Source organism: Leuciscus leuciscus (assembly GCF_965113295.1).
Source record: "Leuciscus leuciscus genome assembly, chromosome: 16".
Taxonomy (NCBI): domain Eukaryota; kingdom Metazoa; phylum Chordata; class Actinopteri; order Cypriniformes; family Leuciscidae; genus Leuciscus; species Leuciscus leuciscus.
Genome location: NC_138740.1, coordinates 38,561,854 through 38,578,366, shown reverse-complemented (window position 1 = coordinate 38,578,366; position 16,513 = coordinate 38,561,854). Strand labels below are relative to the sequence as shown.

The following is a 16,513-nucleotide window of genomic DNA, read 5'->3' as shown; positions in this document are numbered from 1 at the left end:
AGGAAGAGGTATCCGACGATGGCCTTGCCGCTTCAGTCTTTGCCGTACGCCACCGTGTCTCCCCCTTTTCCTCACTCCAATGATTATTTGTGTGTGTTTACACTTGCTTTAGACACCCGTCATGCTGATGGTGTTCCTCATAGCACATCATATAGTTGGAAATGATACAACATTTACTTTAATTACATGTTTGATTTTTGTCTCTTTGTATTAAAAAGTTTTGGCACCTCTGCAGGACAAGATACAGATCGTTTTAAAGCTTCACAGTCATAAACAGTAATGATCAATGATGCAAACACAATTCAAATCTGCTGTAGATCGGCTTTAGACATACAACATTTTAGTTGAATTCAGTTCAGTGTTGATTCAGTTCGGTTCAATAACGTGTAAAGATCATCAATTATAGTTCAATAGTTCACAAATCAGCTCTGGAGAAAACAGTGATGTCATCATCAGCTCAGTCCGGGTCTCATCCAATAGTGTCATAAGCTCTGAATATACAAGTATACTATACAAAACGTTTCAACATTGCTGTTGTGTTGTTAAAGTTGCAGATCAAATATATTTACATTTATGCATTTGGCAGACACTTTTATCCTAAGCAACTTACATTGCATTTCAAGCTCCACATTTACATTCTTATCAGTTCTTGCTTTCCCTGGGAATCGAACCCATGACCTTGGCGTTGCAAGCGCTAACACTCTGTTTGAAAACTCGATTTGGGAATCGAACCCATGAAACCCATCGTACCACTCTACTGTCAGAGCTACCGGAAAGCATATTAACACACAACCAGCAGTATCTGTCAGCTTACAATCAAGATTACTGTAAAACTCAGATTCAGGTCAGATGTGTTCAGGGAAGCATGTCCTATATTCATGAAATACAAACATGTACTATATAAATCTAAAATCCATTCACATTTATTCATTTAGCTGATTCAGTCAGCTAATACACATTCATACACATTTATCTTATATACAGTAACAGTGCATGTCTGAACCATGAACTTATTATTATTTGTTGAAAAAGGAACATGATGGAGAATATTTATCAGGTTAGATGAATCACACTGCTGCTTTCTGAAAGGAGAAATACAGAAATATAACACAAAGATCAATATAAAATCAGATTTCTGCTTCAGTTTTCAATATTTCTCTGTATTTGTGTGTGTCTCGCCTTTTCTGTGACTCTAAAACATCACAATGAATCGGTGAAACATGAGAAACTGTGAATGAAGAACACAAACATCAGATTATAGCAATTCCTCCTCAAACAGCGACAATTAATAAATCAGTGTCACTGATGGAAAGATCTGCCAAAAGCTTACAGTTGTGGATATACATTTACATACAAGTTGCAGAATCTACAAAATGTGAGTATTTTTAACAAAATTAATGAGAATAAGCAGTTGTGATTTTTATTTTTTGGGGGGCTCAGTCCCCATTGAGAGTAGGCTATGATTTAAAAAAAAAGGTAACATTTTAGTTTAGAGTCTGATTTTAACCTGCATATTAGCATATGGGAGAGTTTTATAATCCCTGAGGTCCGGAATGTGAGGTAGTCGGGGAGTTCGGGGTTTCCCTAAGAATATTTAGATTTTTCTGATCTACATATGTGCATTTTAAGATGTTTTTGAAGGCCCAAAAAAATTGGATAACAATATCTTTCAAACAAAGATTTAAAAACCATGTCAGTGGGACATAGATTATTTCACTCCTTCACTCTCTTTTTCTCTTTGTTTTTCTCTTGCTCTGTCTCTTCCTCCTAAAGCTGAGCTTTTTTAATTTACTGAAGGCTACACATTGTATTATATTAATTCTCAATATGTGCATATTCACTATTAATGTTCTTGTGCCTAATATGATGAAAACGGCTTTGTTAATGTGTCTTGTCCCTCACAATGACAGTAAACTAATTATTACATTACACCAAGTTCAAAGAAAGTTCAGTTCAAATGGCGAAATTATGACAAATTAAACAAATTTCATATGTTTTAAAGTGAGCATGAATTAGTGTAGCCTACACTTGATCACACATGTTGTAGGGGGGATAAGCAGAAGATAGACCCTAGAAAGTGCCTATATATACTGTAGTGACGCCCATGAGAATAAGCAAAACAGGCTTTAACTGAATTTCACGTAGGCTAATAAAATATGTTTTCATATAGTTTGGTGAAATTGACAAGAAAAAAAATTCACATCTTTTTAATTAAAAACAAAACAAAAACAACAACAAAAAAAACATAAACTTATGACCACAAAGTTGCTTGTTGCTTATATACTGTATAGTGAATGAAAAATCATAGTTTAGAATTGATTTTACACATTCAGACACCAGAGAAGATGAAAACTGTTGATGATGAATGATATTAAACATCATAAATACTCACAGTTTGGTTTTCCACTATTAATGCTGTTGTGTCTGACTAGACCCGGCGTGTTTCTCTGTTTTGGTTCATTAGATTGTAACGTTTTGCCATTTTTATTCCCCATTTTTCTCTTTCTCTGTTGTCACATGTTTCATTATGCTGTAGTCCGTGCTGTAATCCCTCATATATTCTGACTTTGGTAATATCTGTTCAACAGAATACAGTGGTTCAGTTCAGAGTGAAGTTTAACATCAGTTAATGATTGTTGAGCAATACAGGTTTACATTTCAGAATCACTATAATAGAGACATAAATGTCTGGATTTATATAAATGAATTAATAAAAATCTCTTTACAAAACAATTAAATATAAAGTGTTTTAATTACCATGTGATGAGCAGAAGAGAGGAAGCATATCCGGCAGATCTGAGAGATATAAACCACATATAACCCGTCAACACTGACTCCTGCTATAGTCACTGATGCAGAATCAGTATCAGTCCTGCATAAACACTGGAATAACTCACAGTCACAGTCACAGTCATTCAACCACACACTCCCACATCAGTACTTCCTGTTTTTATGACCTTGAAAGTGCAGAATCTGCTTGTTTCTTTTCTCATATTCTTCTTTCTGTGAAATGAACTTCTTATCATCATCTGCTGAGATCATCACAAACTTCAGTAAATGCTGAAGACACTCTTTACTGAACAACACCACATTAAACCAAAAAAGCACTTAAATCAACAACAAATAAATCTCTATATTTCTCCTCTGTTCTTGCTGGTCTCCTAATAGCTTTCTAATAAACCTGATATTATATTCTATAAATATTGTGGCTTTGTGGCAAATTACTTGTCATATTTCTCATTTGTTAGTGGATAAAAGCACCTGCTAAAGTAATAAATGAAAAAACTACAGTACAGTATTTACAGTATTTTGTCTGTGCTGTGTTTGTATTTAGTATTTTGCTGTATTTATTTTATTCATATCCATGCTTTGTATTTACTCAGTTGTTCATCTTTAGTGTGTTTGTAGTTTTGTGAATTATGACTAACTGATCAACAGTAAATATTGATTTATTTCTCCTGTTTTAAGATATAACCAGATGCAGCAATAGAGTCAATAATGTGACACAAACTGTCAAGTCATTTTATTCCATATAATTTCATAGTTCAGATCATTATCATGTCATCACATTCAGTTATCAACTCAGTCCATTTTTTTTTTACATTTTTTATTTAAATTTGCTTATAAATGTTGAAATTTGTAGCATTCAGATCTAAAAAAAAAAAAAAAAAAACGAAATCAATAATCCATGTCCATTATTTTTTGAAAATGATGCAGTTCAGGAGTTTCGCTTTAATCTTAATTTAACACATCTGATCCAGCTCAACAAGTCCTTTATGGCTTATTTGAATTCTCAAAAGAAATTAGAATTTTCCTGAAATGAGGAGCAACATTTTTTTTTTTTTTTTTTTTATAAACCAAATATAAAGTCATGTCGCAGTTATACCTACGCTTACTGTTGTCACATTTTCCTGGCATAATAAACATTTACTTACATTAAAAAATGTATTAATTAATACAATTTGATTTAGTATTTTTACATTAACAATGCAATTAATGTTCTATTTATTAAAACATTCAAACAAATATTAAGTATAAATCTAAACAAGTTAGTGTTTATCATCATTTTTTACATTTACTCCAAAATAATAACTAAAGACAGTAACAATTTAAAAACATATTTTACGCATATTGATAATAAATCATCATATTAGAATGATTTGTGAAGGATCATGTGACACTGAAGACTGGAGTAATGATGCTGAAAATTCAGCTTTGATCACAGGAATAAATTACCCTTTACTATATATTCACATAGTACTTATTCACATAGTAATATTCTATTACAGTATTTTAAATTGTAAGAATATTTCACTACAGTTTTTTTCTGTATTTTTGATGAAATAAATGCAGGCTTGATGAGCGTAAGAGACTTCTCTCAAAAACATTAAAAATGCTTTCACTTTGTGAACGAATTCTATAACCAGAATTTATTATAATAGTGGAAAATATGACTAGATATTATCAATCCATAAACCTTATGGAAAATCTCCACTACATTAATCAGCAGTGGAAAATATGACTTTAGATTTTATCAATGCATAGATCTTATGGAAAATCTCCACTACATTAATCAGCAATTTCTGTTTCACCTTGAGTGACATTTGGAAAATAAACTATGGCTAAAAGAGACAGAACAAATTAAAAGTCATCAGTTTCATTCCCTGTCTTGTGTTTTTACACTGTGTGTTGGAAAAACTATGGCCTCTTGTCACGATTTTGGGTTAATTCTTGTCATGTTTCTGTCTTGTCATGCTTCATGTCTGTCATGTGATTCCCTGTTTGTCATGTGATCCTGCCATGTGTCTTGTCATTGGTTAATTGTCTGATCATTGTTCACAGGTGTCCCTTGTCTTGTCATTAGTCTGTGTATTTAAGCCCTCATGTTTGCCATGTGTCTTTGTCAAGTATTGTTTCCTGTAACCACTGTTGTGAGTCCTGTTCATGTCTTGTTTTGAGTTTTCATGCCACGCCATGCCTTTGCTTTAATAAACTGCACTTGGGTTCTCATTTACACTTGCCTCCAGTGGATCCTTTACACCTCTATTGGTAGATATCATATAAAACATAAAGGGAAACAGAAAACTATAAAATTAGGGTTACTATCAAATCACAATTCATAAATCATATTTTTTGTTCAAAATGAACAGTATTTAAATAATGAGTCAATAGATCATCAATTCTTCTGAAACATGTTTTTATCTTACCCTGATTCACTGTGGTAAACCCAGAGCCATAGAGAGAAAGAGTTGCGACACTCTTTGATGTCGCCGCTATGGCTGTCACGTGGTTCATGTAAGCCCCAATAGTTCCAAAACGTACGCTGGCTGTCATGTTCTTCTATGGGACAGACAGCAGCGATTGCATTATTGAACGGTAAATATAAAATAAAACACACACCCAAGTACTTTTTCAGCTGTTATAGCATTATTGCATTTTGTTAATGTCAGTTTTGCATTTGGAGATAAGTTTTAGGCTATATTTTTGGAGGGAAAAGCTTAGTGTTCATGTTCGCATGGGTAGTAGCACTGGCTTTAGCGGCTCTAACTTAACTTTTCCATATCATTCATCTGATGATGGACGTCTCATGATATTTATTTTAGCACAACTGGGCTGTATTAGGCTATTGATTCCCGTGATTTTGCTTATAAATTTTGATTCAGCCATTATAGCCTACCTTCGTGATCACGCAAGAGGTCTGCCGTGGCGGTCCGTTCAGAATTCGCTTAGAAGCTAGCTCACTTCTTCTGATGAAAGTGGCCACCCCCAGGACCACAACGTGAAACGTGATCATGTTAAGACTAAGAATATTATTTTAAGATTAAGCCATACACATATTATCAAAACTATAACAGATTAAAAACGAATTTACGCATTTATGTTTGGGTATATAGGTGCAGAGTGAAGATTTTTCTCTATGGCTCTGGGTTAGTGTACAGAGTAGGCTAAGAGTAAGGGTAGCAAGTAACTTAAGCAATTAACTAACAAAACACTTGTAACTTCTGTTACAGCTATTGAGACATCAATTAAGCATGGCTGATACAAATGAAGGTTTTCAAATAAAATATTTTTTTATTAAACAATATATTTTGGGGATATTAATTTAATTTTATCAATCAATAAATTCCTCTTGAAACAAACGTTGTTGTATTATTTTAATTTAATACTGTGAAGCTGCTTTGATACAATCTGTATTGTGAAAAGCGCTATACAAATAAACTTGACTTGACTTGACTTAAACAATGGCAGACAACAAAAATGTGTGCTTGTGTGAGTGTGTGTGAACAAGAAAAACAAAAACCAGGGGCAGGTGATCCATGAAACAGACAGGACTGGTGATGGCCATAACAATCCTAGAGGTCCAGCATTGTTCTCACAAGCCGCTTCACTCAAGACAACAAAACATAATGAAAAGTTAGTATATCCCAAAAAATTAAATGAAATAAAAGTTGCTATAAAGGTGGTAGCGATTCATTACCGAACTCTTACTGTCACAGCTGACGAAGTCGCGCTAGCTAACTAGCAAGCAGGCAGTGCTTGAAAATTGGTTGAAACAACCAACATAAAATATAAATAATTACGCTGTGCATGTACAAATGAAGACCAGTATAAGCATCGCAAAGGGCCTCTGATACAATATAGACAGTTGACAATTCAAAAGAGGTCGATATTTCAGCAACTTACCTCTGGAACAACTCGACGCGCAGCAATGTAAGTGAATGGTGTCCAACGCCCAAATGACAGTGTTTGGAACTATTCCGATCTTCATATCCCGGAAGTAGGCGGTTAAAAGTGCCGCCATTTTTTACAACGGAGGTCTATGGGAGTGTCGCAACTCTTTCTCTCTATGGCTCTGGGTAAACCGTTATACATGTAAGTGTTTATATTTTTGACCTGACAGGATAGTTTTCACAGGGAAACTGTGTCTTCGTCACTCACCCGTGTGTGTCTCGACATATACATAAATAGTTTCTCCAGAGGATTTAACGTGTGTCTGATTACTCCGTATAGGACGCTCTAACCTTAATTATTCCCTGCATTTTATAGGAAAATGTGAGTCTTATTAATGTGAGAAACAGAAACAGTTGAACATGTGCTCTTACACTGAGAGGCATATAAAAGAGAAATCAGCTTGTTGAAAAACTAACAGATATGGAAATGAATGCCATTACAGTTAAAGACTATGGGCCCTATTTTAACAATCTGAAACGCAAGTGTCAAGCGCAAAGCGCAAGTAACTACGCATATTGATAATAAATCATCATATTATACTGATTTCTGAAGGATCATGTGACACCGAAGACTGGAGTAATGATGCTGAAAATTCAGCTAACAGCTGAAAAATTGTTTTTCAGCTGTTTTTTTAATGTTTTTGAGAGAAGTCTCTTACGCTCATCAAGCCTGCATTTATTTCATCAAAAATACAGAAAAAAACAGTAGTGAAATATTATTACAATTTAAAATACTGTAATAGAATATTACTATGTGAATAAGTACTATGTGAATATATAGTAAAGGGTAATTTATTCCTGTGATCAAAGCTGAATTTTCAAATCTAAAATGGATTGGTCTGAAGTAGCTTCATTATTCATAGGTGTGGTTTGGGCGTAACGTGAAATAAACCAATCAGAGCGACATCTCACATTCCCTTTAAGAGCAGGCGCGCTTTTTCCATAGCGGATTGCTATTGTAACGGCGGATTTGCCAGGCGCGCGCCAGGAGCGGTTCACAGCCAAGGAGAGCAACGCTCTCGTCACGGCCGTAAAAGAGAGAAGTTACATTGAAATGGAGAAACCCACCCAAATTAACTTCGGTTAAACAGGCGTATGATAATTTGGGTAAATGTGTAAGCTAGATGTATGCTTTTATAATAAATTGTCTATCTATCTATCTATCTATCTATCTATCTATCTATCTATCTATCTATCGTAATAATGTATGATTTGCAAAAATGAAAACTGCTGCTTCTGTGTAGATGAGAGAATCAAAGTGTATGTGCGTTGTGCACACGCTACATTGATTATGGCCAAGCATGCGCCCTTAAAATAGCATATGAATAACATGCGCAACGCATCACTGACTTTAAACTATTTTTTCCTGGTTAGTGGCGCAATTGTTTTCTAAACCATCAAAATAGCATGAAAGAACGTTTGCGCCGGAACACGCCTCCTTTTTTGCGCTGAACCGCCCCCGGGAGCGCAAGTTCATTCCCTAGTTTAGCGATGTGCTTCTGTGGAGGGAAAAGCGCGCTTTGCGCGGGTGCAAAATAGGAATGATACATGCGTCGGTGTACAAAGTCAATTGCGCTGGGTGCAAGATAGGGCCCGAAATATCATAATGCACAGAAATAGTTATATGTGTCTGATATTCTTCTAAAATATTTGAGGGATACAGATTTGGAGGATTTAGTCTTTTTTTCTCATTTAATTTTATTTATTTATTTATTTCATCAAGGCTTCACACTCCATCCCAGTAGGTGGCGGAAATGCAAAATGCATAAAACACAAAAGAAGCAGACGCTTGTATTTCCAATTCATCGAATTGGTAGAATTAGATAATGATTGATCCACACTCCGGAACAGATGGTGGTGATAATGCAACAGAAGGAAGAAGAAGAAGCTGCTTGTGTGTTGTGAGAGTGGCAGGGGTTAGTTGTCACAGCGAGTGAGAAATAAAACAAGAATAAACGTGTGTGTGTGTGTGTGTGTGTGTGTGTGTGTGTGTGTGTGTGTGTGTGTGAAACAGAGGAGAGTCTGCTGGAGAAAAGAGAACGAGACAGAGATCGTAATAAAACAAGAATCAACATCAGCTAGTGTAACGGAGGCCAGCTAGTAGCCCCTGTGCGAGTAAACCTCACTCCTCTGATCTCAATAGGCGCTCTAGCAACAGGCTGAAGTCTTTAACCTCCTTGTTAGAGCGCCTGACTGTCACGCCGGAGACCCGGGTTCGAGACCCGCACAGAGAGGGGTGAGTAGGACCTGGGTGGAGGGGTTACACTTGGCTTTAGGAGATGGAGCGAACTGAGGGGTTTGAAATGTTGTAAAAGTGACACAGAGATGATGGTGTTTTATCACTCAACAGTTTGTTTTATTGCACAATTAGATTGTCATATCTCTCTCTCTAACAGAGTTCACTGTAAAGCATTATCTATTGTGAAGATCATTTCATTATGGCTGTTGTGCTGGAGTTTATTCTCTAGGAAGTACCATGTCTATTAATAAGTCAAACTACAGTAATGTCTTCCTCTAGTCAGCTTGAGATCTTTCATCTAAACTGGTTATATCTCTGTAAAACTAGTGAATGTTTTATGAGCAGTAGGATAATCCTAATCATATTCACAGAGCCAAAGCACAACCACAATAATGTTCTTGTTTAACCGCTAGGGCCAATAGTGGTGTTGGGTGTTTCTCATATAGAAGGCTGTATCTTAGTGAGTTCATGTGTTTCCTAAGGCTATAGAGAATGAGACGGTCTAGTAAGTGTGCATGGTTACGTCACACATGTTCCCGTCCCCACGGTCACTGCACGAAAATGATATTAAAAATGAATTTGGGGGAAATACTTTGTATTCTGTGTCTCCCAGTGGCTTACATTATTGTCAGTTTAGTGTTAGTGATTCATTAACAGCAAAACATAAGATAACATCTACATGTATGCCTTCATCTCTGAAAACATTAATTGTGTTACAGCTCATAATGAACTCAGCATGCTCAGCGCCGACTCGTTTTCTGTCGGTTTACTTTTGTGGATTCGAATGTGTGCAAAGGATTGTGGGTGATTGAAGGACATGAAGGACACACTTGATTCTTTTCCTATAGAGAGTGAAGTGCTACAAAGTGCTAATGTGGATTTCTGTCTAGATATGTAATTAACCTTTTTGAGGTTTTCTTTTGCAAAATGTTTATTATACAGTAAAACAGAAACTCACCTGTTCACTGCTCATTTTCCTCAGCTGTAGGCAAAGGCAAACACACATTTCAAATCAGCTTCTCCTGGGAGACTAGAGTTAAACTGATCCCTTTCATTAGCATCATCTACTGTGTGAATATCGAGCTGAGAGATCTCATAAAAAGCCAAGTTCCACAATCGTAACAGACAGATATGCATTTGCACTAGGTTATTTGTTCAAAGGTTACATGCAATTTGAGGGATGGTTTGTATTTATGAAATATTATCTAGGCTCATTTATTTATATTTGTAAAACACAATAGCTACATATTTATTACTCCTCTGCGTTTTTGCTCAAAATGACCTTTGTATTTGCACATTGCTTTCTGTTTGTTTGCAAGTCTAGTTTTCCTTTGCAAAGCAGATCGAGTTTGTTTGCAAATGCTGGATTTGCTTGTTTAATTATGGCACGAAATTCACTCTGTAGATCTCCACCTATGGGGCATGTTGTCACATTTCACTTTCATTCTTTCGGGGCAAATCAAGAAAAAAGTATACACTTTATTAATAAAACAAAATCACATTATTGTACTAGACGTGTGAAATTAATGCGGGGAAAAAATAAATACTCTGAACCCTAAGTGAATTTACACAAACTGAGAAAGTCAAAAAGCTTTAGGTTGTGCCCCGCTCTCTCCTACTTAGGGTAAAATGAGTGCTGTGTGTGTGTGTGTGTGTGTGTGTGTGTGTGTGTGTGTGTGTGTGTGTGTGTGTAGATGTGCAGTAGGTGTTGGTAATACACTAACAGCGGGAATAGACGGATAGACTGTGTTTCTGTTCTCCATCTTCAGTCAGTCCTGCACACAAACACACGCTTTAGAATAAGTATCTGTAGTTTCATGCTGGTGTTTGTTTGAATCTTCACACTCTTGTATTCCAGAACACAGGTTATGTGACTACGTTTTCTGGCTTTCGGTTCCCAAACCTGAGGCACATTTCAGGATAAGCAGCCAGAACAACTGCAGGTCATTTTAAACAAATGTTAAACAAATCTGTGGTCATGAGCGATGAATCGAACGAATGCAAATGAAGCATCAGGTTCATGTGTTAGTGAATGTGCACACGATACCAGCACTTGTTTTTACTACTAAGTTTTGTTCAGCTGGTTCCATCAGCTGTCATGATGTTTTGACGTCAATCTTCACTAAATAGCTCACATCTTCAGACAAGCACAGAAGTTATCAAACTGCGCTTTTGTTTTTATAACCATTACATGGTTCCACTTTATTTCGATACTCCACTTTAGACTTTCTAATAACTAGAAGTAACTTTGCAACTACATGTCAACTAACTGTCATTAGAGTATTAGTAGACTGTAGACTGTTAGTAGACTGTTAGAGTAGGGTTAGGTATTAGGGTTATGGTTAGGAGAATAAGTTGATTTGTAGTTGCCAAGTTACTTAATTGTCAAAAGAATGTCTAAAGTGCAGTATCAAAATAAAGTGTTACCCATTACATTACTACAAACAGTCAGCAGTGTCATGACTCATGAGAAAGGGTAATGTCAGTAATTTACATTAGAGCAATGTTTAAAGATTTACATTGTGCTTTGCTGCTTGCTGCTCTCATTTGTTATCTTAATGTTTTATGTATGCATCCATGCATATCAATGATTTTTTTTATTAATTGCTCGTTTCCACTGAGTGGTACGGTACATTACGGTACAGTACGGTACAGTACGATTCGGGACGGTAAACCCTGGTCCGGCTAGCGTTTCCACTGCCAACAGTACCCTTACTTGATAGGCGTGGTGTAGCCTCTGCCGGAAAGAAGCGATCGACGTCATTTTCGCATGAAGAAGAAAGCGACATAAACAACAATGGATGACATACAGCATATTGTACTTTTAAGAAATGTACTTTAAGCTTTTGAGGACCTGAAGTCACCTTTATTTATACATTGCGCTGTATTCAAGCAGCTTTACAGTGATAACAGGAAAATAATGCAACAAAGTGTGTTTCTTCTGTACAGCAGTTTTGTTACAGAACAAGTTTTGATTGATTCATTTCTGTTGTCAAAATCATCAGGAGAAAACAGTGATGTCATCTTCCAGCTTAGTTCAGTTCTCATACAATGCTATAAAAGCGGACAGATAAAAAATATTAAGAATAATAAGATCATGTTTGATTTAGTCAAGAATCCGTCAGTCATAACTGATTCCTGTAGATGTGAAAGAGTGTGTGTTATCATATGTGCCTCAAGTTATTAAAGTACAACACAAAAATAAACACAAACTGTTTCAGTAAACAGTTTCAGTTTTGTTTTTGCTCTGTTTTTTTTTCTTCTTCTTCTTCTTCTTCTTCTTCTTCTTCTTCTTCTTTTTCAAAGTGAATCGCTTTTTTGAGGGCCTAAAAATGCTCGAAAACTCATGAAACTTTGCACACGCTTCAGAAGTGGTGAAAATGTACGTGTGGGTTTCAGAATTGTGTGGGGCAAAATGGCTCAATTATTGCCCCTACATTTTGCCCCGGCTCTACGTTTCACGTACAGGTATGAATACATACCTGGTACATACATGTAATGACCCAATACCTACAAAAAAAGTATCTTGGAGCGTAGCCCTAAACACAACAGGAAGTCAGCTATTTTGAACTTCCTCTCAGATTTTGTGCAGTTTTTGCCATTTCCAGACGTTGTACTTTAACTCCTCCTCCTACAGTTTTGATCTGATCCTCTGTAAATTTGGTGAGTGTATTCTTAAGGCCTTTGTGACGTTAAATTGCTAAGATCTTGAGTTTTCGTCGAAGGATGTGCCCTCGGCGGCCTGACAAATGTAGATGTGCAAACCCAATTTCAGCCTCTGGGTGAAATATGCATCATCAGATAAGTTCTATATTAAAGTTGCTTACAGTTCTGATGTTGCTAGGCAACCACAGACAACCTGCAGTAACTCAGGCATACAATGAACACATGACCATGCTCATATTCGGTTATAGTAATAGCGCCACCTGCTGGTAGCAGGAAGTGTGGCAAACACAAATTACTTTAACATAGTCCTCCTATATTTACATACTGCCCACCGTGCTCTGTTTCCCTAAAGCCGCCGGGTGGTGGTGGCACGGGTGCGAGGGCCCTTTTCATCGCTGCTTGCAGCTTTAAATTATATTTATTTTTATAAAAAGCGTGAACCAATGTAATTTTTTTTGGTTTGTTTGTGCTGGTTTGGTGTTGCTCCCGATTTATATTTGTTATAAGCGTAAGGAAAAGAGATACAGTGTTTGTTTTAATGGCACAAACCAGCACAAACGAATGCTATAGTTTTGGGGATTATTTAGTTTTGTGCCATCTTCACCGAGGAACAAACATAACCACAGCTTTCTAAACACTCTCTGATGATATTAAGTGTATTCATAAACTATAGAACTGAGTATATGAAGTGTGTGTGTCTCACCTCTTCTGTGACTGAAACATCAGAATGAAAGTCTTCAGGTCTGTCAGTGTCATGAGAAACTAGAACACAAGCATCTGATCATCTTGATGTACAGTTTATATATCAGATGAAATGACAGTTCAGGACTGAAGTGACACATTCAGAGAAGATGAAAGACAATAACAGTGTTTCATCTTAAACATCATAAAGACTCACAGTTTGGTGTTCCACTGTTAATGCTGTTGTGTCTGACTCGTCTCCGGATCTCTTTCTCTCCTGATTCATTAGTTTGAATCTCGTCCTCTTTCTTTGTCATTTTCCTCTTTCTCTCTTTTCCTGATGTAATTCTCCTGCAGTTCGTGATGCTCCAGATCTTCTGCCATTAAACATTTTACACACTGTTAACTTAAATGTTTTGCTTTATATGTTTAAAAATAGAGTAAGAGTTTAACTCTAATATTTTTCTGTTGTAGATTTATATTTCAGTCACACTATAAAACAAACATCAATGTCCAGTTTGAAAGAACAAAAACAAAGATAAAGGTGTTTAGAAAATACCGAGCAGATACCCGAACTGAACCCTAGTATGTCTCCGTCTGACATTACCACTCCTGTTTGTTAAGCAAATTGAATTCAGATGCAAATATGTGAATTACCATGATGTTTCACTTCTATTTAAGGCAATGCAACTCTAGCCATGAATTGTCACAGCATGTGAATAATTATTAGGCAAGCTGGTATTCTGATCATATATTTTTTTTCAACCTCATTTGACCAATTCCAAATCTCATCCATCTTAATAATTCCTAGGACTGTATATAATAATTTACATGTGATATGTAAGTGTGTATGTGTGGTTTAAAGTGAAAAATGCCCATATTCAGATTTGTATAACTATTAGGCAGTATTTTCTACAAGTGACACTAAAAATTCAGAAGATTTGAAATGCCCAAGTGTTTTGAAAGTAGTTCTGCTTACCGCAGTTCTCTACACTTTCTCATCTTTCTCCTGATCCTCCTCATCATCATCATCATCACTGGAGCTGATAAGGGTCAGAAAACATATATTTCTTTCCTACACCCGGGTAGGAAATACTCCTGTATTTGTGCAGGTGAAGCTCACAGAAATATGCTGTGATTCTGAAGATCACCTGTAGAGGGAGACACTTCACTGTATTACTGGGTCAGTCCAGGCACTGACACACACTGACACGAAAAACAACTAACACTAAAAGACAAGAAAATTGACCAATCATATCGTCCTTCTAAATGGGCGGGGTTTGTTGTCACTAACTTTATGACACGTTCTGCCCACCTCTGGAGATACAATTGTAAAAAAAGCTGTGCAAGTAACATTAGTGAGGAGGACATCGCTGTTGTTCATTTATTATCAATGCTGTTTTAACTTTTTTAATGCCGTTTAATTGGACCATTTAAAGAAAAGCATTTAATTGGCAAAGGAAGACCTATAGAGATGCACGATTCTGGATAAATTGAGAATCATGAACTTTTTTTTTTTAAACGGACAACTAAACAAAATAAAATGTAATTTAGGCCGTTCTGACAAAATGTTAATTGATGCAGTCTATTTAAAATGTTTAAATCAATTTAAAGAATTATTTTTTTAAAATAGGTATGAATGAATGTTTCAATGAATCATTCATAAAAACTTTACTTGTTTCATTACTGGATGAATCCGCGTTTTTGAATGAATCTATTGAGTGAATGATTCAATAAATCACTCATAAACACTTCTCCTGTTTCATCACTGGATGATTCAGCAGGACAGTGTATTTCTATGTTTTTTTTAAAAGTAGAAGCAAAGTTAACCAGGCTTTCAGCAGATGTGCTGTACACATCTGGTCTGCATGTCTGATCTTGCCCAGATAAGAGATCAGTGTAGAGATTGTGTTATCGGTTTTCAAGAAGCTTTCATGATAAACATGTTCAGTCAAAACGCATTTCTCATTTTTCTGGAAAGTACAACATGAAATAAAGCAGTTTAACTCAGCTCAGCCTTTTTCATAGAGCACATGTGAAAACAACAGGAGTTGAACCAAAGTGCTTTACAGTACAAATTCAATCGTAATACCCTTCTATAAATCTTATATCTATATTTACAAATGATTCAAAAGCTAAAAAAAAAAAAAAAAAAAGTTCTTAAAGTGTAAAGGTTTATTCTCTCCTGGAGCAGTGCATGTTTATTACAGTGAAATGTCATTCAAAACATATTTATTTACAATTAATTTTCGTAATAGTTTTAGAACAATCTTCACAAGATACTGTATAAAATGGCTGTATACTTACAAAGTAAATATATATATTGTGATAAGATAAAAGAAAAAAAATAATACAAAGCATTTCAAAATCACAACACCACAGCCTATACATAAAAAAAATACATATACATACAATATATATACTTTCAGTGGCTCAGTGAAAAATCACATCCAAAAATTCCAGCGTGACGACGTAATGCCTGGCGCGTCACAGACCAGCACAAGATGAACTATTGTGGTTAAAAAGTATATAAATGTTTATTTATTTTTAGGAAATGACCGATCATTTGGCTAGAACAATTGTGGTTAAAAAGTATATAAATGTTTATTTATTTTTAGGAAATGACTGATCGTTTGGCTAGATAAGGCCCTATTCCTCAGAAATATAAATTATCAGGAAATTTTCATTTTGAGGTGAACTAATCCTTTAAAAAAAAAGTTATTTTAAGTTCCACAGAAAATGAAAACTTCATCCAGATGCAGGTTCAGAACAATATCAGGGTGAGTAAATGATGGTGCAGTTTTGAATTGTGGGTGAACTAACCCTTTAACACTGTAATTTTTAAATATACTTGCCATTTGTTTATATATTTAATAAAACTCAAATATTAGTAATATAAAATATACACTACTTGATCATTGACTGAACATGTTGAAGAATTTTCTGCTGGTTTAGACGATACCTCTCTTACATTCTGTTTTCCATGATATCTGTTGCAAAAATATGGAGATACAGGTTATTGTTATAGAATGATGTTAGTTAAGTAAGGGATAATGTAGAGTGAGGAGGTTGTTAGCGAATACAGGCTGATCAGGACCCCGACGCGAAGCACTTATTACTTATTAAGTAAGGGATAATGTATAGCGAATAACAACCGCGACAGGCTGATCAGGACCCCGACGCAAAGCGGAGCTTG

At 35.7% G+C, this 16,513-nt stretch overlaps 1 protein-coding gene and 1 long non-coding RNA gene across 5 annotated transcripts in view; both read right to left on the bottom strand.

Moving 5' to 3' along the window:
- The window catches only part of LOC309476989 (uncharacterized protein), a 423,389-nt gene extending 419,857 nt beyond the window's left edge, over nucleotides 1–3,532 (bottom strand). Inside the window, exons 1-3 of one of the 2 annotated variants that reach the window (XR_014198443.1) lie at nucleotides 2,758–3,129; nucleotides 2,393–2,577; nucleotides 1,180–1,228 (exon numbers count right to left, since the gene is read on the bottom strand). Coding sequence is in view for 1 of the 2 variants with exons in the window: in XM_082140141.1 (XP_081996267.1) it covers nucleotides 2,758–2,785 (28 nt within the window). In the remaining variant the exon portion in view is untranslated. Of the gene's footprint in view, nucleotides 1–1,179; nucleotides 1,229–2,392; nucleotides 2,578–2,757 lie in introns of both variants that reach the window. The other variant, XM_082140141.1, reaches the window with a different exon arrangement.
- Nucleotides 3,533–11,814: 8,282 nt separating this feature from the next.
- On the bottom strand, nucleotides 11,815–14,518 carry LOC309477030. 3 transcript variants are annotated; one of them, XR_014198479.1, is made up of 4 exons: nucleotides 14,297–14,518; nucleotides 13,535–13,694; nucleotides 13,340–13,398; nucleotides 11,815–12,024 (listed from the first exon to the last, which is right to left on the bottom strand). It is a non-coding gene; the product is annotated as an uncharacterized lncRNA (long non-coding RNA). The 3 variants fall into 3 exon arrangements; XR_014198480.1 differs by having other exon boundaries at nucleotides 13,535–13,691; XR_014198481.1 differs by lacking the exon at nucleotides 14,297–14,518 and adding an exon at nucleotides 13,877–14,282.
- Nucleotides 14,519–16,513: the final 1,995 nt, after the last annotated feature.